We start from the raw sequence: 27,259 nt of genomic DNA on the forward strand, positions 1-27,259 counted from the left end.
CAATTTAGTCTCGAGGTTCCCTGCGGAACTGGCCCCCTGGGGTCTATCCCCACTCACCCCGGGGAGGTCCCCTACGCGTCTCCGCTCCCCCACCGCCAGTTCATGCTGCTGCTGCTTCTGCAGCTCTTTGTTGGACTCTCGCTGTCTCTCACAGTCCTCTTGCTCTCTCGGACTCAGCTCCAATCCCGTCCGTCTCCGATCCCCGGATGGGGAACCCGATCGTGAAGACCCCCGTCTGGTCGGGGACAGGAGTCTTGGCGATGCCTGGCTACCACTCCAGCTGCTCCCAGATCCTGCTATAGCCCCATTTGGGGTCAGGAATCTGTTCCTTAGAGCGGTCATCCTCCTCCAGCTGCACGATTAACTCTGCTTTGGTGAACTTTCCAATGTGCAACCCTCTCTTTCTGCACAGGGTTACAATGTCCTTCTTAAGGAGACGGTGACAGGCCATCACCTCGCTGTTCCCAAGTTGTTGTGGACTCACAGGCCTGTGTGCTCTCAGCTCCCCACGGTTTCCAGGGAGAACCCCTAGTGTGCCAGCCCTTCTCGAGGTCACCACCTCTTTGCCAGGGTCGAGCTGCAGGCTCCTCAGCCCCTTGGACTGCTCGCTGCAATCCCCAGAGGGACCCCATTACTGCAACAGTCCTTCTCGCTGGTCACACACTCCCAGGGGTTAAGCGTAGCTCCTTCGCCCCCTGAAACTGCCCCTCTCTGAGCCTTCAGCACGCCTGGTCCTCGTTAGCCCCACTTCATTTTACTGCTCCCCAGTCACTTACTGCCAGATGCTCAGTCTACGGGGTGCAGTAGATCCCACCTCTGCCACCAGTTGTCACAGTCCCCAGGCGATGCTCTGGAACTGCTCCCTACGAAGCCAGTCAGGACTCTGGGGGAGCCTCCTCTCTGGAAGCAGCCTGTCTCCAGGGCAAGAAGCTCACATGGCTTCCACCTTCCTGGGTCTGACCTCGGAGCATTCAGCCTCCTCTGCCCCTCCGTGCACTTCCCCCAGCGAGTCCGCCCGGGCAGGGCTCCTGGGGAAGCCAGAGGGTCCTGCACCCCAACTCCGCAGTCAGACGGGACTCTCAGCCAGTAAAACAGAAGGTTTATTAGACGACAGGAACACGGTCTAAAACAGAGCTTGTAGGTACAGGAAACAGGACGCCTCAGTCAGGTCCATCTTGGGGGCCAGGGAGCCCAGAGCCCCATCTGGACCTCCCTCCATTTCCCCAGCCAGCTCCAAACTGAAACTCTCCCGCCCCTCCTCTGGCCTTTGTCTCTTTCCCGGGCCAGGAGGCCACCTGATCTCTTTGTTCTCCAACCCCTTCAGCTGGCACCTTTGCAGAGGAGGGGCCCAGGCCATCAGTAGCCAGGGTGTCGGCCATTCTCTGTGCAGACACCATCGCACTGGCCCTCTAGGGCTCTGCAACAATCACACACCCTGATCCCACCACCTAGATACTTAACAACTGCATGGGGGAAACTGAGGCACCCCCATACTATTCAAAAAAACATTAAGAACATTCCCACTTCATCACACTGGGGGACACAGCAGGGGCGAGGGGTGCAGCCCCCAGAACAACTCACCAAGGCAGGGCAGGGGCTTAAGAACCCCAAGGTTATCAGGCCCCCCTTGTGGCAGTGGGGCCCCACAATCCAGCTCGTTGGAGGAAAGTGACTGGGCCCTGCAGCGCAGCTGGGGTGCCCCCGCAGCCCCCACGGCTCTGCAGACCGGGCAGAGAGAGGCAGGGGCCAGGGAGGAGACAACACATTTATTTCACAGGCAAATATCTTCACATGGAACCACAGTACATCCACACTGGGCAGGGCCCATGGTGCCAGAATGGGCAGCTCCCAAGCCCTGCCTCCCCTTGGTCGACCACGGGCTGTGTCCCCTCCTCCCCCTGAGCCCAGGGGATCGCCCCACCCCCTCCCCTGGGTCCTGCAGGCTAACCACTCCTTCCTCCCAGCAGATCAGGGATGCTTGCCGTAGTCTGCACTACGACTGGTCCTGGTCTCTGCTCCTGTCTAGTCCAGCCTGCGAGGCACTGCTGCCCACCTGCCTCCACGCCAGGGGTCCGAGAGGGGCTCCTGCCAGCCTCGGATAGAGGCAAAATCCCATGGGGTCAGCTGTGCACCATCCCCAGTCCCTGGCAGGTCTCAGAGCAATGTGCCAGGGCACGTGCCACCCCTGAGCCCAGCTGGCACTCCCTGGCAGGGGACCCTGCCAGGGCCCCACACAGCTAGCAGGAGCTGCCCTTCACCAGCAGACTGGGGTTCATAAAGACTACAGGTCCTTCCTCCCCCCCAGACTCCTCTCTGCCACTGGGCTCAGCCAGCCGGTTCTCGCACTGACACTGGGTTGGGAGGGACAATGGGGGAGAGGGAAGGTGCTGCCCTGGTAAAGGGACTGGTTCCCCCAGGACCCTGGCCAGTAGGGACTGAACGCTGGGCCCTGCTAGCAGCTGGCGGGCTGCCTGCGGGAAGGAGACTCAAAGGGAAGGACGTGGGGGAGGGTCCCCTCCGCAAACCCATCACTGCCTCTGGCCCCCACTGGCCCCGTGAGCTGAGAGGACAAGGAGCGAGGGAGCGAGCCATGGAGCAGAGCTCCCCTCCCACCTCACAGGTGGGGCCGGTGCCCATTGGTGGTGGGCAGCTTGCCCTGAGCTGCCCACACGGTGCCTGCTGGTGGAATTGTCTCCAGGGCCGCCAGCCGGCCCCTCTCAGAGCAATCTGAAAATTAAGCCCACGGCGGAGGGAACTGGGGGCGGCCCTGAGCCCCAGGGCAATGCCAGCGGCTGAGCAGATTCACCAGAGGCCCGAGGGGAACTGATGGGGTGGTGTGGGGAGATCTGGCTCGCCGGCGCCCAGCACTCCACAGGCCCAGCTCCAGGGGCTCCCGCGCACACCAGTGGTGGGGCTCCGTGGCTGGGCTCATCGGCTCAGACCCAGGTGCGCCTCGCTGCGGGGCTGGGCCCTTCCGTCCAGTCAGCTCCTGGAGCCCCTCTTGCTTGGGCCCCCTTTGGCGTAGGGGCAGAGTCAGATCACCTTGGGATGAGGGGCTGGGGCCAGCGCCCCAGGGCCTCAAGCCGGCTGTGGCTCCCCATCCATTTTGGCTGCAATCAGGAGAAGAGGAACGCTGGGGGTGGGGGGGGCAGAAAGGGGCTGTCATTCTGTGGGGCGCCGTCCTGGCAGGCAGGGCACCGGGATTAGAGGGCACGGGGCTTTGCAGGCGGAGACTCTGGCATGGGCCTCCGTGGAGCCGGGCGATGGAGAGGCAGATCCCCAGCTTCGCCCCGGCAGGCGGCTCAGAACACGTAGGAGCTGGGGTCGCTGCGGACACTCAGGGCCCGCTCCGCCTGGGAGATGGTGTCGTCCGCCCTCTCGCTCAGCTCCCGGCACTCCCGCAGCACGTCGTTGAACTGCTTGTAGGCCTCCTCCATGATGGAGCTGTGCCGAGCCGGCCTCCGCTCCCAGTAGCCCTCCTCCACCCAGGGCAGCGCCGTGCCCGGCGGCTCCGGGCTGCCCGCCCCGCCACTGCCGCCCCGCTCCAGGGAGCTGTCCAGGTCCCGGCAGAGCTGGTAGAGCTCACTGCCGCGCCCGGAGACCCTCTCGCCGTCGAGGGCCTTGAGGCCGGGGAGCAGGCCCCCCAGGGCGCTGCGGTAGGCCCCGGTGGCGCAGACGGGGTTGCTGAGGCGGGCCCAGGGGTCATGCAGACGCAGGCTCTCCAGCCGGCGCAGCCCCGCCAGGCCCTGCAGCTGCTGCAGGCTGCTCAGCAGGTTGCCGGCCAGGTTGAGGCTCTGCAGGCTCTCGCAGGCGCCGAGCGGCTCCAGGCTGCAGACGCGGTTGGCCGAGAGGTTGAGGACGGCCAGGGACTTGAGGGCAGCCAGGGGGCCCAGGTGGGAGATGGCGTTGCTGGAGAGGTCCAGCCACTCCAGGCTGGCGCACTCGCCCAGGCAGCCCAGATCCGAGATGCCCAGGCCCCGCAGCTGGAGCAGCAGGATGGACTCCAGGGCGAACTCGCCCGTCCTGGCCTTCAGCAGCTGGGCGGTGACCCTGACGTTCTCGCCCTCGTCCCCCTTCTCCGCCCAGGGCTCCATTGCAGCCGGCCCACTGCACTACGGCTCAGCCCAGGCCTGCAGCGCTTGGCATTCGGGGCCCGGGCAGCCCACGGCACGGAGAACCTCTGCACACTGCGAGCCGGGCCAGGCCTGGGAAAGCGCTTTGCCCCTGCCTGGAGCCTCTGCCCGTGTGGCCACGCCGGGAACGCACCACCCCTGGAAGGGAAGAGGAGACGGGATCAGGACCCTGCCCACGCCCAACCGCCTCCTTTCCGCCAGCAGCAGCCTCAGCCAGCAGGGCCGGAGTCCCCCTTAGCCCTGCCCCTGCACACAGCTGGGCACACCGGGTGGCTCTGTGGCCTGCTGGCCCCTGGTGCTCGCAACCGCTGTCTGTGGCAGGTGCAGCTCGGTTCCTGGGCTGGGGAGGCGGGGCAGGGAGGGGGCCCGAATCTCCTGCAGGCTGCTCCGGGCGGGATGCTGCCAGACCCGCAGTCAGAGGTTTGCCCCTGACCCCGAGGGCAGCAGGGACCGAGAGGTAGGTTCACACTACGAGCATCAGCTGCTCACAGCTGGGTGAAGAAGGAATTCGCCCCCTGCGGCCCCACCCACCTGGCCACTTCCGTCCAGGGGCATCAGCCACTGCCTATCTCAGACCTGACACCTTGTCCGTCCTTCCCTGCGGTACTAACCCCCACACACACGCACACACCCCGCGGGTCAGGGGTCTCCCTGGCTTCTTCTGTGCCCAGGCCATGGCCAGAGCTCCGGCTGCTTCGAGTGCCAGGCGCTGGGGGGAGGCAGGCTCTAGGAGGCCACGTCTGCAAGGGTTGGCCCGCGAACAGGATGGGGGGCGTGGGGAGCAAGGGAGGTGGGGGAGGGGCGTTTCCATCCCAACAAACCAAAAGAGGGTTGTGGAAACAGGGTGTTTCAACACCAATTCTTGGCACCGTTGCAGGAAGCCCCAGAGCCCCAGGCCGTCTGCAGCCTGACACCTCCCGTGGGCCAGGGAGAGCGCGGGGGCTTCCGCCCCCAGCCCGTGCCCCCTGCGGGGCTGGCAGGAGCCCTGGGAATGCAGGTGCACACCGACGTGTGCAGAGCCAGACACGCCTGTGCACACGGATGGACACGCGTGCATCCCCCCCACCGGTGTGCAGGCCACACAGCTACATGAATGAGTACGCGGCGCTCACAGGGATGAACGCACGGACGGACACACGGATGAACACAATCGCACGGACACGCACACACAGATGAAAGCACAGACAGACACGCGGATGATCACAGTCACACGCACGGACACGGACACGCACGGACAGACACAGACGCACACATGGGCGGCCGCACACACACACACACGCATGGACACACACGCACGGACACGGGCCCATCCCCCCCGCTGCATTCACAGGACCCGCCCCCCCCAGGGTGCCCGGTGCCCCCCGCCCGCAGCCCCTCACCCAGCGAAGCCGCCTGCTTGCTCCCAGCCACTCCCTTCGCGGGGCGCCCCCCCCAGCGTTGCCATGGCAGCAGGGGCCGCAGCTCCCCGGCTGGGAACATTTAAAGGGCCAGCGAGCGGCACGCGCTGCACAGCGGGGGGGGGCAGCTCCGTGTGTCCCTCAGCCCGCGCCCCTGGGATCCCACTGGGCCACACGCCCGCCTGCGGCCGCGCACCCATCCCACAGCTGCAGCCAGCTCCAGAGCCGGGAGGGGGGTCGGGGGGGTGGTGTTGGCCTGTCAGCTCCCCCCCGCACTCCCCCCTATTTAGCCCTGCTCCCAGTTTTTAGTAAAGTCACGGACAGGTCACAGGCTCCCTGAATTTCTGTGTATTGCCCATGACCCTGTCCCTGAGTTTTACTAAAATCAACCGTGACAAAATCTTAGCCTTAGGAATGGGGCCTCAGCAATCTGCCAGGGGTCTGTGCGCACACACACACTGCACCGGCTGATGTGCAGATACACACTATGCACACACCCCCTCATACACAGACACCCGGCACGCACACATACACACACAGATACACCCCTTGCGCACACACACAGATCTGCACACACAGATACACCCTGGGCACTCACACGTCTGCACACACAGAGATCTGAACAGATACACCATGTGCAGGCTCACACATGCAGATACCCACTGTGCACACACACACACAGTGCACACAAAGATTTACACACACAGAGATACACACTTCACACACAGCTCTGCACACACACCCAGATACACACATTGCACATGCATTCATACACACCGGTCACACTCAGATCTGCACATGCACACACATACATGCTGCAAAGTCATAGAGACGTGTCCTGGGTATGCTCACACATGCTACACACTTGCCAACATGCATGCGCCATACATGTTCACACACACAGATGCTCATAGAAACACAAACACATAGGTCTGGAAAGGAAGGGTCAGGTAGTCCAGCCCCCTGCACTGAGGCAGCACACAGGAAAGCCTAGACCCTGACAGGGGTTGCTCCAACCTCCAGGGATAGAAACTTTTTCCTAGTATTTAACCTACATCCCCCGGCTGCAGATCAAGCCCATTGCTTCTAGTCCGACCTTCAGTGGAGAACCAGTTGTCATGGAGTCCCCGGGCGATGCTCTGGAACTGCTCCCCACAAAGCCAGGCAGGACTCGGGGGAAGTCTCTTCTCTGCAAGCAGCCTGTCTGCAGGACACACAGCTCACCCGGCTTCCACCTTCCTGGGTCTGACCTCGGAGCATTCAGCATCCTCTGCCCCTCCGTGCGCTTCCCACAGCGAGTCCGCTCAGGCGGGGTCTTGGGGAAGCCAGAGGGTCCTGCACCCCAACTCCGCAGTCAGATGGGACTCTCAGCCAGCCAGTAAAATAGAGGTTTATTAGATGACAGGAACATGGTCTAACACAGAGCTTGTAGGTGCAGAAAACAGGACCCCTCAGCTGGGTCCATTTTGGGGGGCACTGAGCCAGACAACCCCATCTGCCCGTCACTCCATATCCCCAGCCAGCCCCAAACTGACTCCCCCTCCAGTCCCTCCTCCTCTGGGCTTTGTCCCTTTCCCGGGCCAGGAGGTCGCCTGATTCCTTTGTTCTCCAACCCTTTAGCTCTCACCTTGCAGGGGGGAAGGGCCCAGGCCATCAGTTGCCAGGAAACAGGGTGTCGGCCATTCTCTGTGTCCAGACCCCTACACACACCTGCCCTCTAGGGCTCTGCAGTGATCATACACCCTTCTCCCACCCCCTAGATACTTAAGAACTGCATAGGGGAAACTGAGGCACCCCCACACTATTCAGAGGAAACATTAAGAACAGTCCCACTTCGTCACATCTCTCCCCCCTTCGAGATCGAACTGAGTGGGGTCACTTTAGCCAGTGACCTGGGGAAGTTTGAAGCCACCAACACTCCCATGGATGCCCCAGCATCTCTCCCATTCCTTGGTAGGAGTTACACCAGGCCCTTCCAGTTTCACGCCCTCCCTTAGGTCGGGGGTGGTCGATAGCACTCGCAGGCCGCATGTCGGAAGGTTTATGCGGCCCGTGCCCTTTGGCCACCCCAAAACCCCAGGGGGTCAAATTGGGATTGGGATTTCTCCCCAACAAACTGACCAAACACAGCCACTTGGTTATAGGACTGTTTAACTTTCTTAAAAGCTTTCACTTCATCTGAGACCTTCTCAAAGCTATCCACACTGGGTCTTTCAACAGGAAAGTCAGTCGATCTATTCACAACAGAACATTTCCGGCTGTTAGGAACTGAAACTTTCTTGATTAAATCACTTTCACACCCTTCAGTTGCAGTAAACTGCTTGCAAAGACTCCATGAGGATTCCTTTCCCTAGGGGCTTTTCTATGCAACAATTCACCCCTCACAGAAATTCTGCTCTTACCCTCTTTAACGAGGGCTTGCTCCAGAGGAACACTTTCCTGAGCAACAACAGACTCTTTCTGGGTCTCCCTTACACCCAGAATTACCTCTGGCCCATCCGGTGGATTCCTACACAATCCCCTTTCAGTCAAACTTACAGACTTCCTAGATAAAAGGTCAGATGCCTTCTCCTTCCCTTTGCCACACACAAGTTCAGGAATCTTTTCCTTCTTGCTACAGGTTTCCACACCCTCAGTAGGTAACACAATCACATCACCTTCATGCTCTCCTGGTGCCCTGGCTAGGATCTCACTCTGATTAGACAGAGTTGCTACACCCTTTCCCAACAACACACTAGTAACAAGCAAAATTCAAGCACCAGAATTGTCTGGGCTCTGGGATTTTACATAGACACTAACTGGATGCGACCTAGTTACAGTGCCATTCTCCCGAGCAGACACAAACTTAGGACCCTTCCCTTCCTGGGCTTTAGCTGAATCCAGAACCAACTCAGACAACTGCATTACCCTCATCCATCACAGGCTGAAAGGCCCCTTCTGTCTGCTCCACAGACAAAGAAGAGCCGGACACACTTTCTCCTTGACCAGACACACAGCTTGGGATCTCATTCCCCTTGTCCCAGCACACAAGGCTGGTCACAGACAACTGCTTGGAGATCAGGGTAGCTCCCTCCATAGGCAAGTCAATACCCCTGACAGACACAGGCACATTTCCTTCACTCTCACAATTCTCCACCCAGCTAACAGGTAAGGTCCAGGGACACTCATCTTCCACTCTCCTCGCCTTCCCACCCTGCTGACTAGACACAGCCATCAGCTCACAAGGCTGCCTAGGCTCATCCAGACTTTCCTTACCCAGCACCTTGCCACTCCCAACAGATCCCCTGCCCTGCCTGCGTCTCCCCCCACTCAGCTGGGGTCTCAGCTCCCACTGTGCTCAGCGCTGCCCTTGCTGTCCCAGTGGGGGCAGGCAGCGAGCTCGCTGCTTTCCTCTGCATCAGAGCCAGCGAGAGCCCCCTCTCCGGTGCGCAAGGGGGGCGGGGAGCCCCAGGGGTCTGGTTACAGGCAGGCAGGTAGCCTAAGCCTAGCAGCTCCTCCCTGCTGCCAGCCAGGTCATCTGCATTTTCACTGACCATTTCCCTCTCCACCGATTGGTTCCCTGGATTCAAATTCAAACCCTTGGCCGTTACCGGAGGAAGGCCTGGTGTGACGAAGTGGGACTGTTCTTAATGTTTCCTCTGAATAGTGTGGGGGTGCCTCCGTTTCCCCTGTGCAGTTCTTAAGTATCTAGGGGGTGGGAGAAGGGTGTACGATCATTGCAGAGCCCTAGAGAGCAGGTGTGTGCAGGGGTCTGGACACAGAGAATGGCCGACACCCTGTTTCCTGGCAACTGATGGTCTGGGCCCTTCCCCCCTGCAAGGTGAGAGCTGAAGGGCTGGAGAACAAAGGAATCCGGTGACCTCCGGGGGGGGGGGGGGAGGGACAAAGCCCAGAGGAGGAGGGGCTGGAGGGAGTTTCAGTTTGGGGCTGGCTGGGACATAGAGTGAAGGGCAGACATGGTTGTCTGGCTCACTGCCCCCCAAAATGGACCCGGCTGAGGGGTCCTGTTCTCTGCACCTACAACCTCTGTTTTAGACCATGTTCCTGTCGTCTAATAAACCTTCTGTTTTACTGGCTGGCTGAAAGTCCCGTCTGACTGCGGAGTTGGGGTGCAGGATCCTCTGGCTTCCCCAGGAGCCCGCCTGAGTGGACTCGCTGTGGGAAGTGCACGAAGGGGCAGAGGATGCTGAAGGCTCTGAGGTCAGACCCAGGAAGGTGGAAGCTGTGTGAGCTGTGTGTCCTGCAGACAGGCTGCTCACAGGAAGGCAACTGCCCCAGAGTCCTGACTGGCTTTGTAGGGAGCAGTTCCAGAGCATCGCCCGGGGACTCCGTGACACCTGGATCCTGTCCCAAAAGACACAGTCCCCCAACAACAGGGTCTCGCAGCTGGTATCCTGGAGAACCCCAACGACCAGCCAGCCCCACCCCTCCTGGGTCTGCACAGGGATCTGGGCCATAGGCAGGGTGAGGGGCTTCGTCCCTAGGACCTTCACCCAGCCCCTCAGCATCTGAGGCTGCACCACCCAGGGCCTAACAACAGTTCTCTCTGTCCCAGGATCATGCCACCCCAGGAATGTCTCCCCGTTGACCATCACCTTCTGCTCCCACTGGAGGTCCGAGGGGCCCGACCCCAGGAAACTCCACACAGACATTTAGGTTGGGGTCAGGAGTGGGAGCCTGTCCACCTCCCCACCCATACGGCTGACAAAATCTATGGCCTTGGGACCCAGCAAGGGAGCTAGACACCGGGGCTCTTCTGCAGGGTCCCCCTGGTTCAAATCTCCAGCCTGCTCAAAGGCAGTGAGGTGGGCATCCACATCCCCCCCCCCCCTTAACCAGGGGCAGCAATCTAGTCTCGAGGTTCCCTGCGGAACTGGCACCCCGGGGTCTATCCCCACTCACCCTGGGGGGTCCCCTAGGCCTCTCCGCTCCCCCACCACCAGTTCATGCTGCTGCTGCTTCTGCAGCTCTTTCTCGGGCTCTCGCTGTCTCTCACAGTCCTCTTGCTCTCTCGGACTCAGCTCCAATCCCGTCCGTCTCCGATCCCCGGATGGGGAACCAGATCGTGAAGACCCCCGTCTGGTCAGGGACAGGAGTCTTGGCGATGCTGGCTACCACTCCAGCTGCTCCCAGATCCTGCTATGGCCCCATTTGGGGTCAGGAATCTGTTCCTTAGAGCGGTCATCCTCCTCCAGCTGCACGATTAACTCTGCTTTGGTGAACTTTCCAATGCTCAACCCTCTCTTTCTGCACAGGGTTACATTGTCCTTCTTAAGGAGATGGTGACAGGCCATCACTCCACTGTTCCCAAGTTGTTATGGACTCACAGGCCTGTGTGCTCTCAGCTCCCCACGGTTTCCAGGGAGAACCTCTAGTGTGCCAGCCCTTCTCGAGGTCACCACCTCTTTGCCTGGGTCGAGCTGCAGACTCCTCCATCCCTGGGACCGCTCACTGCAATCCCCCGGGGGATCCTGTTACTGCAAAAGTCCTTCTCTCTGGTCACACACTCCCAGGGGTTAACCGCCCCCTGAAACCGTCTCTCTCTGAATCTTCAGCACGCCTGGTCCCCGTCAATCCCCCTTTGTTTTACTGCTCCCCAGTCACTTACTGCAGGAAGCGCCGTCCACAGGATGCAGTAGATCCCACCTCTGCCACCAGTTGTCACGGAGTCCCCGGGCGATGCTCTGGAACTGCTCCCCATGAAGCCAGGCAGGACTCTGGGGAAGTCTCCTTTCTGTGAGCAGCCTGTCTGCAGGACACACAGATCACACAGCTTCCACCTTCCTGGGTCTGACCTCGGAGCCTTCAGCATCCTCTGCCCCTCCGTGCACTTCCCACAGCGAGTCCGCCCAGGCGGGGTCCTGGGGAAGCCAGAGGGTCCTGCCCCCCAACTCCGCAGTCAGATGGGACTCTCAGCCAGCCAGTAAAACAGAAGGTTTATTAGACGACAGGAACATGGACTAAAACAGAGCTTGCAGGTGCAGAGAACAGGACCCCTCAGCTGGGTCCATTTTGGGGGGCAGTGAGCCAGACAACCACGTTTGCCCTTCACTCCATGTCTCCAGCCAGCCCCAAACTGAAACTCCCTCCAGCCCCCCCTGTTCTCTGGGCTTTCCCCTTTCCCGGGCCAGGAGGCCACCTGATTCCTTTGTTCTCCAACCCTTTAGCTCTCACCTTGCAGGGGGGAAGGGCCCAGGCCATCAGTTGCCAGGAAACAGGGTGTCGGCCATTCTCTTTGTCCAGACCCCTGCACACAAATGCCCTCTAGCGCTCTGCAATGATCATACACCCTTACCCCACCACCTAGATACCCAAGAACTGCATAGGGGAAACTGAGGCACCCCCACACTATTCAGAGGAAACATTAAGAATAGTCCCGCTTCGTCACACCAGTCACTGTCCTCTTTATAGCAATTGAGACCAAATGGCCCATGGTTAGGAGCCACACCGAGGAGCCACACCAAAAGCAGCAGGGCCCATAGGGTAGCTGTACCCTCCCCCTTCAGCCATCTCTGCCCCATAAGGGCCCAGTGGCCGCCCAGCGCCATGCACCCGGCTTGGCGTACCCCAGAGACGGGCAGGTGCCCCACTGCCTGTACCTCGGAGACAGTCTCTAAGCCGGCCGGGTCCCCTCCTCCCCGCTGCTGCTGCCCGCGCTGTCGTTCTCCGAGCAGATGAGGGGCGATGGGCGATAGTCGGGGAAGTTCCCCAGGTTGGCTCTCAGAAAGACGAGGTGCTCCGCACTCTCCTCCTGCGGGGGGCGCCTCTCGGAGAAGGGGCTGTCTGGGGCAGTGAAGATGCGCTCCGAGAAGGCCCCCGAGGGCGGGCAGGACAGGTAGAGCATGGCCAGCTTGGCCAAGGCCGGCCAGAGCCAGTGCCGCTTCTCCCAGTACCCCAGCGGGTCCTCCCGGGCCCCGATGGTCTGGTTGTCGCACAGGTACCTCTCCACCATCACACAGGCCAAGTGGCTCTCGGTGGGGAGGGAGGCCCCACGGCCCTCAGAGGCCAGCAGCCCCACGCTCTCCAGGTGCTCAGTCAGGGTCTTCTCCTTCTGGATCAGTGGAGGCACCGCAGAGCCCATCCCACTCAGCCCCCTGTCCTGATGGGGCTCCCCTGGCCCCGGCTCTGCCTCCAGGGGCTGCAGGGCCGTGTCCACGCAGAAGGCCTTGCCCGGCTGGGCGTTCCAGGGAGAGGAAGGGCAGCCGCTGGGTGAAGCCAGGAGCTCCTTGACCTTCCGGACCAGCAGCTGCTTCCAGTGGTCGAGGTCGGAGCCCAGCGGCAGGATGGCATCCATCCTGCCCTTGAAGCGGGGGTCGAGCAGCGTGGCCAGCACGTACTCCTGGCGGTGGAACATCTCGCTGAGCCGGGGCTCGCTGGAGAGCTGCAGGGCCAGGCTCTCGGCCAGCCGCACGGCGGAGCCGGCCCCCTCCCCGGCCTGGCTCTCGAAGCGCAGGCGGATCTGCTGCAGGAAGATGTGCAGGTAGCGCACCTGCGGCAGCACCTGGCTCAGGGAGGCCTCGGCCGCACTCGCCTCCCGCACGGCCATCTCGAAGGGCTGCAGCAGCTCCACCAGGCGGCGCATCAGCGTCCACTGGGGGGCGCTCAGGGCCGGGCCAGCCTCACCCACCCGGCACTTGCCCACGTACTCCTGCACAGCCGGCTGCAGCGCCAGCAGCCGCTCCAGCATGTAGTAGGTGGAGGCCCAGCTCGCCGTGGCCTCCTGCTTCAGCCGGCGCGGGGCCAAGCCGTGCTGCCGCTGCAGCTCCGCCAGCCCCCTCCTGGCCTCCGGGGAGCGGGCGAAGTGGGCGCAGATGGCGCGGGCCGCCCCCAGCATGCCCTCGATGCTGCGGTGGAGCCGCAGGAAGCCCAGCACCAGCTGGCTCAGGCAGTGAGCGAAGCAGGGGATGTGGGTGTGGCCACCGTCCTTCGCGGCCTGCTCCACGCCAGGGCTGCCGCCCGAGACCAGGAAGCCGGGGCTCAGGGAGTTCTGGGCCAGCCACAGCTGGAGCTGCTCAGCCAACACCTGCTGCATGCCACCCAGCGCCTGCTCCTCCTGCAGAGCCCGCACGCACAGCACCGCCTGCCTGCGCCGGCTGCAGGGCTGGGGCTGGCCTGACTCCGAGTGGGGTGCCAGCCAGTGCGCTGCCAGCGCCAGGTACGCCCCTGCCGGCCCCTGGGCCCACATGTGGGCACTGAGGTGCACCCGGCTGACACTGGCCTGCTGCAGCTCCAGGGCCAGGCGCAGGCCGACAGCCTGGCGCAGCTGGGGCACTGCCTTGCGGGAGAAGAAGGCCGGCGAGGGAACGTGGTAGCGCGGGTCAGCCTGCGCCATGAACTGGTGGAAGGGTTTGGCTGAGACGAAGGAGCAGGGCAGGGCCATGCCGCAGAGCAGCTCGGCAATGCTGCGGTTCCAGGCCTGCGCTTGTGGGTGGTTGGAGGTGTATTTGCCTGGCACATCCTCGCACCGCTCAGCCAGGCCGGCTTGGTTCTTGCTTGGGAGCAACGGGGCAGCTGAGGTGGGCAGGGCTTCGCCCGCCTTGCCTTCGGGAGGCGCCTCACTCTGCCAGCTGTCACGCAAGGGAACTGGGGCCCCGCCAGGGCTGATGCAGGGCAATCTCAGGGGGTCCGACGCTATGGGCGAGGTGAGAGACAGGTCCTCCACGGGCTCCTCGTCCTCTGCCGGCCCCAGGCTCAGCCTCTCGGACCGGGTGCTGCCGGGAGGAGTGGCAGAGGCGCCAGCAGCCCTCCCCCGCCCCCACTCCAGCGGGTGCTTGCCCTCCAGGTGGCGCATGAGGGCCGAGGTGCCGAAGTGGCTGCCCAGTTTGCCACGGCTAACGCTGGCCTGGCACAGGGTGCAGACAGCGCGGCACACATTGCTGCAGTCGATGTAAAAGAACTGCCAGACGGCCGAGGTGGACTTGCGGCGCTTCGTGCCTGGTGGCACCAGTGGGTGGTTGGGGCAGCTGAGCTGCCCGGACTTGGGGAGCCCCTGGCCCACTAGCATCTCCAGGTTGGGTGTGGCCAGGTCCGGCTTGCAGTGCCCTGCTTGGACGCTGCCCTTCCTGCCCATCCCCCTGCCCTGGGGCAGCAGCTTGCTACTCTCACGGCTTTCCTCCTCGCTGGACTCTGGGGAGGAATCAGTGACTGTGGTGCCTGCCCTTCCCTGCCCCTCCTCCTCCTCCTCTTCCTCACTGGAGTCGCTGATCACGTACCGGAAGCGGGGGGCACCCTGGGGCACTTGGGGGGGCGCACTGCTGAGGGCTTGGGTGCGGGAACACAAAGCATGGCTGGTGCCAAACACAGTGTCCTGCAAGGGAAACCCCTTCGCCATCTGCTCTTCCTCTTCCTCCTCATTCTCCTCCTCCTCCTGGGCCCTGCCCCCTGCTCTCTTCCTCTGCCCCCACTCCAGCGGGTGCTTGCCCTCCAGATGGCGCTTGAGGGCAGTGGTGTTGCAGTGGCCCCTCAACTTGCCGCGCCCAATGCTAGCCTGGCACAGGGTGCAGATGGCCCGGCAGGGGTCGCTGGCGTCCGGGGAGAAGAACTGCCACACCTCGGAGGTGGTCTTGCGGCGCCGGGTGCGGACAGGGAGACCGAAGGCTGGAGGTGTGGTGCGCTTCGCTGCCCATCCCTCCAGGAGAGCCTTGTCTACATCCAGCATGGAGGAAGGGGGTTGCCAGCCGGCCGTGACTCGAGGCTGGCTGCCCGCACCTTGGGGGGCCAGCTCTGCCTTCCTCTTCTCATGGCTCCCTTCCCCACAGGCTGCCACGAATCCCAGCTTGCCGCTCTCATGACCCTCCTCCTCCTCGTCACTAAACTCCAGCTTGATCTCGATCTCGGGGACATGCTCGTGGTCGGAGCCCAGAGGCAGATGGCGGAGATGGGCATCGGCAGTGCCGGCTATGGCGAAGGGGAAAGCGCCCACGGCATGCTCTGCTACGGCCCGCGGTAAAGTGGCACACACGCCAGGGCTCAGCATGGCCGAGCTGCCAACTGTCCTCCGCTTCTGCAGCTTGCTTTTCTTTACCGGCAACATGCCTAGAGAAAAGGAGCAGGTTCGGTGATGGAAACACCCAGGTCAACTGGGCAGCTGGCGAGGCAAGTGGTGTCACCCTGGCTCTTACCCGCCACGCCCGGCCAGGCCCTCTCCTCCCCCTCAACAGGAGACGCACTCGCTGACAGTGGCTGAGCCAGGCGCTGCAGGCCCAAGGTAGGGCGATGCCTCCCAAGCCGGGGAGAGGCAGAGTCCCATCCGCGCGCGCAGAGCTCAAAGCTGCACTGGTGGCTCGGGTAGGCTGGCAGAGCGGCCTCGGGACTACCAAGAATGCACCAGAGGCTGGGTTCTAGGGGCAGGAGGCCATCGGCTGCAGCTGCTCGTTGATTTCCAGGTAGGTAGCCAGTCTGCTCACAAAGGACGCCGTGAATTCAGTTCATTCCTAAGACCTCAATGGCTCCTCAGCCTCTTCACCTGGCTGCCCCCATCCTGCTGTCTGTCCAGCGGTGTCTGTCCACAGGAAACTACAGCTCGTGCTGTTACCCACTTGTTCTGGGTGAGGCAGTGTGGGGGTCCCTGCCTGGGGTCTCTGCAGCAGGGGCTCTGGGTGTCCAGGCCAGGCCCATGCATCCGGAGCTGGGAGCCCGGCTTCTCAGGACACGCCCAGGGACACAATGCTGGGGAAGATGGAGACTCCACCAGTTCTGGACCTACAACAGCAGAAAGGAAGCTCAGAACCCTACAAAGCAGCCCAAGGAGAGAAGGTGCCCGTCGCTGCCAAGTCAGGCTGAAGCACATAATAACAGCCACACTGGGTCAGACCTAGGGTCCATCTAGCCCAGTATCCTGTCTTCCAACAGTGGCCAATGCCAGGTACTTAAGAGGAAATGATCCATCCCCTGTTGCTCATTCCCTGCTTCTGGCAAATAGAGGCTAGGGACACCATCCCAGGCCATCCTGGCTAATAGCCATTGATGGACCTATCCTCCATGAACTTATCTGATTTTTTTTTTTTAACCCTGTTATAGTCTTGGCCTTCACAACATCCTCTGGCAAGGAGTTCCACAGGTTGACCGTGAGTCGTGTGAAAAAATACTTCCTTTTGTTTGTTTTAAACCTGCTGCCTATTAGTTTCATTTGGTGACCCTTAGTTCTTGTGTTATGAGGAGTAAATAGCACTTCCTTATTTACTTTCTCCACACCAGTCATGATTTCATAGACCTCTATCATATCCTTAGTCGTCTCTTTTCCAAGCTGAAAAATCCCAGTCTTATTAATCGCTCCTCATATGGAAGCCATTTCATACCCCTAATCATTTTTGTTGCCCTTTTCTGAACCTTTTCCAATTCCAATATATCTTTTTTGAGATGAGGCAACCACATCTGCATGCAGTATTCAAGATGTGGGTCTGCCATGGATTTATATAGAGGCAATATGATATTTTCTGTCTTATTATCTCTCCCTTTCTTAATGATTCCCAGCATTCTGTTTGCATTTTTAACTGTCGCTGCACATTGAGTGGATGTTTTCAGAGAACTATCCACAACGACCCCAATGTCTCTTTCTTGAGTGGTAACAGCTAATTTAGACCCCATCGTTTTATATGTAGAGTTGGGATTATGTTTTCCAATGTGCATTACTTTGCATTTATCAGCACTGAATTTCATCTGCCATTTTGTTGCCCAGTCACCCAGTTTTGAAAGATCCTTTTGTAGCTCTTTGCAGTCTGCCTGGGACTTAACTATCTTGAGTAGTTTTGTATCATCTGCAAATTTTGCCACCTCACTGTTTACCCCTTTTTCCAGATCATTTATGAATATGTTAAATAGGACTGGACCTAGTACAGATCCCTGGGGAACACCACTATTTACCTCTCTCCATTCTGAAAACTGACAATTTATTCCTACCCTCTGTTTCCTATCTTTTAACCAGTTGCCAATCCATGAGGACCTTCCCTTTTATCCCATGACAGCCTATTTTGCTTAAGAGCCTTTGGTGAGGGACCTTGTCAAAGGCTTTCTGAAAATCTAAATACACTATATCCACTGGATCCCCTTGTCCACCTGCTTGTTGACCCCTTCAGAGAATTCTAGTAGAACGGTGAGGCATGATTTCCCTTTACAAAAACCACATTGACTCTTCCCCAACAAATTCTGTTCATCTGTATCTCTGACAATATTGTTCAAACTAGTTTGCCCGGTACTGTAATTGCCGGGATCACCCCTGGAGCCCTTTTTAAAAATTGGCATCATATTAACTACCCTCCAGTCATTTGGTACAGAAGCAGATTTAAATGATAGGTTACCAGCCCAGCTCCTGCAAACACACCAGGGTAACCAGCCTGATTCTAACGAATTACAACAGTGGCAGAGCTAAGTAGCGCCCAGCTCCACTGGGACAGATGCTGGGTGCTCTCGGACTTGTCAGCTGGGATGGGTCTCTTCTCCCCAGGTTCTCCCGCTCGCGGTCTCTCCTCCCCACTCAGCACTTCTGTGGTTTATTCTCCCAGTCTCTCCCCATCACCCCATGAAAATCGACACCTCCCCTGAATCCACGCTTGTCCCCATCCACCGGGTTGCTGTGTTTCTCACACACACACTCTCACACTGCCCTGCCTTGTGCTGCCTCTCTAACCCCTCCAGCACCTCCCCTGAACCCGCTCCCTCGCACACCCGCCGGTACTCTCTTCCCCGCAAAACATCCACTCCCCCACCCCAAAGCCATGTGGTGCCCTCCTCTGTCCATGCCCCTCCCCAAACATGCACAGTCCTTCTGCTCCCAAATGCTGTTCCCCACTCGCCTCCCAAGTTGAGCTGGGGAGTCCACAGGGACATGGGTCTGACCTGGGGGGTGCAGCAGTGAGCAGCACAGAGAAGGGCTCTAGCTTCTCTGCCCCGGTTGCTTTTTTGTCTAGTGTAGCAGTCCTCAAACTGGGTCACAACCACCAGGGCTGGCTTAGACCACTGCTCAGGGCCGAAGCCGAAGCCTGAGCGATTCAAGCCTGGGCAGCGGGGTTCAGGTTACAGGCCCCCTGGCTGGGACTGAAGCCCTTGGGCTTCAGCTTTGAGCCCTTCCCCGCCCAGGGCAGTGGGGTTCGGGCTTTGGCTCCCGCACTGGGGCAGTGGGAATCAGGCAGACTCAGGCTTCTTTCCACCCTCCTGGGGTTGTGAAGTAATTTTTCTTGTCAGAAGGGGGTCGTGGGGCAATGAAGTTTGAGAACCCCTGGTTTAGTGGATCTGCCAGGCAGGAGCCTCGGGGCTGGAGAGGAGAGAGGGGGAGCGGGCTGGGAGCAGCCCACCAACCTTAAAGCTGTCTATGGGTTATTTGTGCAGAGGCCTCGCCTGCCGCCCCCCATGCTTCACAAATCTGTGGGGAACTGCCACTGAAATGCCCTGGGGAGCAACCCAGCAGCCTTTCTACTCCCCCAGTTCTGCTCAACAGCCTAAGACAGACAGAACAGGTGCGGTCCCGCAGGAGCAAGGCAGCTGGGCCTCACGCTGGTTGCAATGGGAGCTCAGCAGCTTGCAGGATCAGGACCATTGTAATTAGCTGAGCTGGGACGCCGGGATTAACCTCCGCAGGCTTAGAAAAGAGCCTCCCGAAGAGACAAGCCTGGGTCTTGCAGCTGAAAGATAGAGCCTCCAGCAGCCCAGCGCCCCACCATGGGGGGCAGCAGCACAGCACCTACACAGGGGAGCCCCCGCCCCGCTCCCCAGAGCCCCCCGCCGCCTGCCGAGCCCCCGCCCCGCTCCCCAGAGCCCCGTGCCCCCTGCCGAGCCCCCGCCCCGCTCCCCAGAGCCCCGTGCCCCCTGCCGAGCCCCCGCCCCGCTCCCCATGGCCCCGTGCCCCCTGCCGAGCCCCCGCCCCGCTCCCCAGAGCCCCGTGCCCCCTGCCGAGCCCCCGCCCCGCTCCCCACGGCCCCGCTCCCCATAGCCCCGTGCCCCCTGCCGAGCCCCCGCCCCGCTCCCTGCAGCCCCCGCTCCCTGCCCAGCCCCCACCCCGCTCCCCACGACCCCGCGCCCCCTGCCATGGGTCATTGGGGCCAAGGCGCCCCCTGTAGCCCCCGCCCCATTCCCAGCCTTTGTTCTGGCCTCAGCCCCCGCCCCTTTGGGCGCCGGCTGCCGGGGGGAGCCCGGGGTCCCCCCCCCAGCACAGAGCCGCCCCCTCCCCTTACCCGGCAGCAGCGACCCGCCGGCTGGCCCACCCCCGCCAGGGCCTGCGGACCCCGCCCTCGCCCTGCCAGTAGTAAAGATGGCCGCCATCTCCCATTGTTTGCAAGGGGCTCGACGTCCATTGCCCTCTCTCAAAATGGCTGCCCCGTTCGCCTCTGCGGGTTGGGGGGGTGGCGGAAGGCACCGCAGAGCCGATGGAGAGCTCCCTTCCCCGGGGTGGGGCCCGCCTGAGGGGAGCGCGGACCGACCCCCCCCCAAACTGCCTCTCGACTCCCCCCCGAGGGGAGCGCGGACCGACCCCCCAACTGCCTCTCCAGCCCCCCCCCGAGGGGAGCGCGGACCGACCCCCCAACTGCCTCTCTAGCCCCCCCCCGAGGGGAGCGCGGACCGACCCCCCAACTGCCTCTCTAGCCCCCCCCCGAGGGGAGCGCGGACCGACCCCCCAACTGCCTCTCTAGCCCCCCCCCCGAGGGGAGCGCGGACCGACCCCCCAACTGCCTCTCCAGCCCCCCCCCCATGGGAGCGCGGACCGACCCCCCAACTGCCTCTCCAGTCCCCCCCCCCCGAGGGGAGCGTGGACCAACCCCCCTCATCTGCCTCTCGACTCCTGCCTGAGGGGAGCGCGGACCGACCCCCCAACTGCCTCTCCAGCCCCCCCCGAGGGGAGCGTGGACCGACCCCCCAACTGCCTCTCCAGTCCGCCCCCCCGAGGGGAGCGTGGACCAACCCCCCTCATCTGCCTCTCGACTCCTGCCTGAGGGGAGCGCGGACTGACCCCCCAACTGCCTCTCCAGCCCCCCCCGAGGGGAGCGTGGACCGACCCCCCAACTGCCTCTCCAGTCCCCCCCCCCGAGGGGAGCGCGGACCAACCCCCCTCATCTGCCTCTCGACTCCTGCCTGAGGGGAGCGCGGACTGACCCCCCAACTGCCTCTCCAGCCCCCCCCGAGGGGAGCGTGGACCGACCCCCCAACTGCCTCTCCAGTCCCCCCCCCCGAGGGGAGCGCGGACCAACCCCCCTCATCTGCCTCTCGACTCCTGCCTGAGGGGAGCGCGGACCGACCCCCCAACTGCCTCTCCAGCCCCACCCCCGGGGAGCGCGGACCGACCCCCCCCAACTGCCTCTCCAGCCCCCCCCCGAGGGGAGCGCGGACCGACCCCCCCCATCTGCCTCTCGACTCCCGCCTGAGGGGAGCGCGGACCGACCCCCCAACTGCCTCTCCAGCACCCCCCCCGAGGGGAGCGCGGACCGACCCCCCAACTGCCTCTCCAGCACCCCCCCCGAGGGGAGCGCGGACCGACCCCCCAACTGCCTCTCCAGTCCCCCCCAAGGGGAGCGTGGACCGACCCCCAACTGCCTCTCCAGCCCCCCCCCCGAGGGGAGCGCGGACCGACCCCCCCAACTGCCTCTCCAGCCCCCCCCCGAGGGGAGCGCGGACCGACCCCCCAACTGCCTCTCCAGCCCCCCCCCCGAGGGGAGCGCAGACCAACCCCCCAACTGCCTCTCCAGCCCGCCCCGAGGGGAGCGCGGACCAACCCCCCAACTGCCTCTCTAGCCCGCCCCGAGGGGAGCGCAGACCAACCCCCCAACTGCCTCTCCAGTCCCCCCCGAGGGGAGCGCGGACCGACCCCCCCCATCTGCCTCTTGACTCCCGCCTGAGGGGAGCGTGGGCTCACCCCTGGCAGTTGTGGGGTCAGGGTCCCGGGTAGGTGCTCGATGGGCCCTGTTGCCATGAGCTTGTGGTCTGGCAGTGATGCAGGGCCAGGCTGTCTGCCCAGTGCCCGCCCCAAACAGCCAAACGGCCATAACTCCAGGTGCCCAGGTGAGGCTGGGTCAGGAGGGGATCCCCCTCCTGCGCTGGGTCTGAGAGCTGCCAGAGTCAGGGGCAGCTCTCAGACCCAGCCCACCCCACCCCTCTCTCCTGGATTAGCGAGACCCCCGAATCCAGGACCCCTTCACCTGCTGCCGGTCGTACCTCTACCACCCCACCCCAGACACACACACCCCCCTGGCCTGGCCACCCTCTGTCCCCACTGCCCCCCAGGGCAGGAGAATGGAGGCAGACTGGCTGCCCCGTCACTGCTCCGGCCCAGGGGTACAGACGACACAGGTGTATGTCTCCCCTTCCAGAGGGCTGAGGGCAAGGTTCCGGGAAGGCCAAGTTGGCTGCACCGCTCTGGCCCCTGGTTGCTTGACTGGGTCTAACGTACCCTTGGGGCCATCTCGAGTGGTTTCTGCCCTGTGTGCCAGCCCTGCAGCGCAGTCTCAGGCCTCGGGGAGCCCCCACTAGCCATGCCCGCCAGGCTGGGACAGGCCGGTCCATGCTGGGGGAAGATAAGGGGCTTAGTACCATGTTTTGTTTATTTCTGTTCTTGGTCTGAACCAAGCCACCTGCTCCATCCCACAGAGCCTCTGCTCTGCTGTCACAATGCCTGTTTTCCTTAAAGCCCCAGCTCCTTGAGTCACGTGGATCTCTGATGATTTCAGCCTTCATTCTTAAAGAACAAGTAAGTTTCTACCCCTCCTGGCTGTGAAGAAAGCTTCAAAATGTGACCCCCGTGCACCCTAAGGGCTCAACAAGCAAAAGGCAAATCAAAAGAATGCCAAATCTGTTATTTTTTATGGAATCTCCCGCTTTTAAAGCCAATCTCGTGAGTTTTGGTGAGCCTGACTCATGATTTTTGACCGTTTGGGGTTGGCAATACTGCCATTAGTTAGAGCTCTCACCCAGGATCAATTTCCCCCTCCATCGGAGGAGGAGAAAGGCTTTGAACAGGGTCGTCCCAAGCATGCCCTAACCACTGAGCTATGGCCTGATGTGGGGCTCTGACAGTCTCTCCTGTGATGCTTTTCCACTGTGGATAAATAATGACCCAGCGACTAGAGCGGGGGGCTGGACCCTGGGTCTAACTTAGCCCAGGGGTGTGCCCTGAGCACTGGACTACATACAGAGTCACTCTCTCTCTGACCCAGTGACAATTAAGCATTTATCCATAGTGGAACAGTCACTGGGCTAGAGCGAGAGAATGAATTAATGACTAGTCCAATGAGTCCCCCTTACCAAGTGCTCCAGCTCGGTCTGTATAACTGATGTGTGCCCATCATGACTGACCACTCTGCCAATGTTTGTGGCATCACCTGCAAATGTTACCAGCAAAGGTTTTCTCTTTTCTTCCAGAAGCTTGAGAAAGGTATTGAATAGCATTGGGACAAACCAGATCCCAGGAGAAACACCCCCAAGGACGATGATTCTCGTTTGCTATTACATTCATGATCTCTCAGGTAGCCAACTTTTAATCCATTTAATACGGGTAACATGGATTTTGTATAGTGCTAGCTTTTTTAACAAAATGTCATGTGGGATTCAGACAAAAGCCATGCAGAGGTCATAGCTACATTATGTCATCAGTTATCTTTGTCAACCAAACTTGTAATCTCATCAAAAAGTGATGTAAAATGTGTGTGACAAGACCTGTGTTCCATAAAACCACGTTGATTGCCCTTAGTCACGCTGCCATCCTTTCAGTCTTTGCTGACTGCATCCCAGAGCAGCCTTGCCAGGACTTTGCCCAGCATTATAGTCAGGCTAATTGGTCTAGAGTCACTCAGCTCATCCAGTCTGGCGTCATTTAAATTTTTTAAATATTTGCACAACAATAGCATTTTTCCCAGTCCTCTGGAACTTCCTGGGTAGTCCATAGCTGTTAAAAATCAACGTCAGTGGTTCAGAGAGCTCCTCAACCCATTTTTTTCATATGCTTGGGTGTGAGTTATCCGGTCCCACCAATTAAAAAATTAACTTTAGCTGTTGCTGTTTAACAACCTGCAGGATTCCTGTTGGAATAGAAGGAAGTTGTCCTTATCACTATGAGGTATGAATACGTCATCACGCTTCATTCCCTTCCAACCCTGATATTCTATGATTCCAAATACAGAACAGAAATATTGATTCAATACTTCTGCCTTTTCTGCATCAGGATTGTCTATTTTTAGCATCCTGACCTAGTACTGGACTTATACCATTGTTAGGATTTAATTTGTTCCTGGTATACTTAATGAATTCCTTCTTTTTGTCCTTAACTGCACTGGCCATAGATTTTTTTCACTGCTATGCTGAGCTTCCCTTATCAATTATCTGCATTTTCTTAACAATTGGTTTGTATTCATTGCTATCAAATTCCCCATTTTTCCATTTGTTATATATTATATTTTTATTTTTAATTGCTAATTTGACTTCCCCTCTTAACCAGGATGTTACTCTTTTTTAACTGAAGAAGCCTTCATACATGATTGCAGAATTGTGGGGAGCATTTAGCATCTAATAAAGCATTCCTAAGAAGCTCCCAATTATCACTCAGCCCTCTTCACACCCCATATGCCCATTGTCTTGAAGCCTGCAGTGTCATAGAATCATAGAATATCAGGGTTGGAAGGGACCTCAGGAGGTCATCTAGTCCAACCCCCTACTCAAAGCAGGACCAATCCCCAACTAAATCATCCCAGCCAGGGCTTTGTCAAGTGAGAGACGGAGCCCTTCCCCACAAACTCCAGCCAAACCCAGCCTCAGTCCCAGAGGCAAACAGTGGGCATGGAGAATGTGCCAGGAGCTTTGAAATCACTGCCCTGGGCCCAGTCTGCAGGTGCTGGAGGGTGGGGAGGGTCCCTGGGAACAGCCAAGGGCTCCAGTGGCGGGTGCCGGGTTCTGAGGGAGGGGAGGAGAGAAGGGGGCCAAGTGCTGGATGGGGCGGGGGGGTTTGCCTCTTTGTAATATCTCTCTCCAGTAAAATGCCCCCATAGAGCATTGTGCCCCCATCACAACGCCAGCCCCCCTGAGGCTCAGAGGGAAATGAACCTGCTCAGAGCAGCCTGTAGCTCACAGGGGGAAAAGATTTGCCCAACTGGATCTAAGTTTCTAAAGTCATAATAAAAGTTGGCTCTAGTCGGAATAAAACCAAAATCCTGCACACCCTTCCCAGGGCTGGTCAGGCAGGGTGTCGGAGTTTGGTTTTATTCTGTTTCTGTACCAGGTCTCCCCATCCCCACACCTCTGCACCCCTCACCCCAGGCCTAGAGGTGGCATCTCCAGCATGGCCGTGTCTCACCTCCCTTCCCTGAGACTGCTGGGTGCAGAGAAGAGGGTGGAGCAGAACCCCCCATAAATAGTTACTTACATTTCCCTTTTAGTGGTATTGTTCTGATAAGAAAACAACAAAACCACCAGAGGGAATGCCCAAGGAAGTGAGCAGGGGATGGGTGATGAGAGGCATTCGGGTGGAGAGTGCTCGTCTAACCAATATGCCCAGTCTCTGGCAGTCAGCAATGGAGCATGCTGCTGCAGCGTGGCTGGAGCTGGTAGCGGCTTCCTGTAGCTCGACCCACTCGGAAGGCTTGGATTAACATAACTGGTGGGTTCCCTTCGCCTCCACACTCCCGTCTCCTCTGCAGTTTATCCTGACACTTCGCGGATAATGGGAGGAAATAGGAAGCTTCCTCTTTGTCTGCCACAGGAGAGGGGCTGGGTTCAGGGGTCTGTGGGAGAGGCCCACATAAGTCTGGCCTCCCAGCCAGCAGGAGAGAGGGCTAAGGTCTGGCTCTCCATGCACGCTGTGTCCATTAGCAGAGCCCAGGGCCGGGAGCTAGGGGCTGGGTGAGAGGAAGGAACCCTCACTAGGGGTATGTCTACACTACGAAATTAGGTCGAATTTATAGAAGTCGGTTTTTTAGACATCGATTTTATATATTCGAGTGTGTGTGTCCCCCAGAAAATGCTCTAAGTGCATTAACTCGGCGGAGTGCTTCCACAGTACCGAGGCTAGCGTCGACTTCTGGAGCATTGCACTGTGGGCAGCTATCCCACAGTTCCCGCAGTCTCCGCTGCCCATTGGAATTCTGGGTTGAGATCCCAATGCCTGATGGGGCTAAAACATTGTTGCGGGTGGTTCTGGGTACATATCGTCAGGCCCCCGTTCCCTCCCTCCCTCCCTCCGTGAAAGCAAGGGCAGACAATCGTTTCGCGCCTTTTTTCCTGAGTTACCTGTGCAGACGCCATACCACGGCAAGCATGGAGCCCGCTCAGCTCACTGTCACCGTATGTCTCCTGGGTGCTGGCAGAGTGGTACTGCATTGCTACACAGCAGCAGCAACCCATTGCCTTGTGGCAGCAGACGGTGCAGTTGGACTGGTAGCCGTCATCGTCATGTCCGAGGTGCTCCTGGTCGCCTGTGTGAGGTCGATCAGGAGCGCCTGGGCAGACATGGGTGCAGGGACTAAATTTGGAGTGACTTGATCAAGTCATTCTCTTTAGTCCTGCAGTCAGTCCTATTGAACCATCTTATGGTGAGCAGGCAGGTGATACGGATTGCTAGCAGTCCTATTGCATCATCTTCTGCCGAGCAGCCATGAGATGTAGATGGCATGCAGTCCTCCTGCACCGTCTGCTGCCAGCCAAAGATGTAAAAGATAGGTGGAGTGTATCAAAACAAGAAATAGACCAGATTTGTTTTGTACTCATTTGCAACCCCCCGCCCCCCGTCTAGGGGACTCATTCCTCTAGGTCACACTGCAGTCACTCACAGAGAAGGTGCAGCGAGGTAAATCTAGCCATGTATCAATCAGAGGCCAGACTAACTTCCTTGTTCCATAAGAACAATAACTTAGGTGCACCATTTCTTATTGGAACCCTCTGTGAAGTCCTGCCTGAAATACTCCTTGATGTAAAGCCACCCCCTTTGTTGATTTTAGCTCCCTGTAAGCCACCCCTATAAGCCATGTCGTCAGTCGCCCCTCCCTGCATCAGAGCAACGGCAAACAATCGTGCATCTGAGTTGAGAGTGCTGTCCAGAGCAGTCACAATGGAGCACTCTGGGATAGCTCCCGGAGGCCAATACCGTCGAATTGTGTCCATAGTACCCCAAATTCGACCCGGCAAGGCTGATTTAAGCGCTAATCCATTTGTCAGGGGTGGAGTAAGAAAATCGATTTTAAGAGCCCTTTAAGTCGAAATAAAGGGCTTCATCGTGTGGACAGGTGCAGGTTTACATCGATTTAAAGCTGCTAAATTCGACCTAAAGTCCTAGTGTAGACCAGGGCTAGGTGTGTAGGCCACTCATTCGCAGGTGGGCGCTTGACTTGTTTCCTGGTTAGTTGTGTAGTTTGGCTAGTGAGTACTGACCTATGCAAGGTCACCTACCCCCTAACAGCATCTGCTGGGGCTCGCAACATGGGGCACAGGCGTCTCTCTTGCCCTACCCAAAGGAGGTGTCGGGACAGAAACAGCAACAGAGAGCGATGTGGGGGAGGGATAGCTCAGTGGTTTGAGCATTGGCCTGCTAAACCCAGGGTTGTGAGTTCAATCCTTGAGGGGGCCATTTGGGATCTAGGGCAAAAATTGGGGATTGGTCCTGCTTTGAGCAGGGGGTTGGATTAGATGACCTCCTGAGGTCCCTTCCAACCCTGATCTTCTGTGATTTTATGATGCAGTGGAAGAGTGGAGGGACAAGGAAGAGGAGACAGGGAAGGACAGCGGGGCTGGTCCAGAACCCGTCCCCCTCCCCCACCAATACACCCA

The 27,259-nt window shown here is 59.7% G+C and overlaps 1 protein-coding gene across 8 annotated transcripts; it reads right to left on the bottom strand.

Moving 5' to 3' along the window:
* Nucleotides 1-133: 133 nt before the first annotated feature.
* On the bottom strand, nucleotides 134-19,768 carry LRRC61 (leucine rich repeat containing 61). 8 transcript variants are annotated; one of them, XR_012638369.1, is made up of 4 exons: nucleotides 19,696-19,768; nucleotides 12,130-16,231; nucleotides 6,586-6,896; nucleotides 4,102-4,271 (listed from the first exon to the last, which is right to left on the bottom strand). XR_012638369.1 is itself a non-coding variant. In XM_074946567.1 (3 exons), the coding sequence occupies exon 2, from the start codon at nucleotides 15,561-15,563 to the stop codon at nucleotides 12,144-12,146; it is 3,420 nt and encodes a 1,139-aa protein (XP_074802668.1). In that variant the 5' UTR covers nucleotides 15,564-16,231; nucleotides 19,696-19,768; the 3' UTR covers nucleotides 10,461-11,441; nucleotides 12,130-12,143. The 8 variants fall into 8 exon arrangements, 6 of the variants coding, with proteins under 6 accessions (XP_074802671.1, XP_074802670.1, XP_074802669.1 ...); XR_012638370.1 differs by lacking the exon at nucleotides 6,586-6,896 and having other exon boundaries at nucleotides 11,139-16,231; XM_074946567.1 differs by lacking the exons at nucleotides 4,102-4,271; nucleotides 6,586-6,896 and adding an exon at nucleotides 10,461-11,441.
* Between the last annotated feature and the right edge of the window lie 7,491 nt (nucleotides 19,769-27,259).

Source organism: Natator depressus, chromosome 2 (genome assembly GCF_965152275.1).
Source record: "Natator depressus isolate rNatDep1 chromosome 2, rNatDep2.hap1, whole genome shotgun sequence".
In the NCBI taxonomy this organism is placed as follows: Eukaryota; Metazoa; Chordata; order Testudines; family Cheloniidae; genus Natator; species Natator depressus.

Excerpts from the sequence above, each read along its gene's own strand:
- LRRC61 (XM_074946567.1), bottom strand. The coding sequence starts at position 15,563 with ATGTTGCCGGTAAAGAAAAGCAAGCTGCAGAAGCGGAGGACAGTTGGC.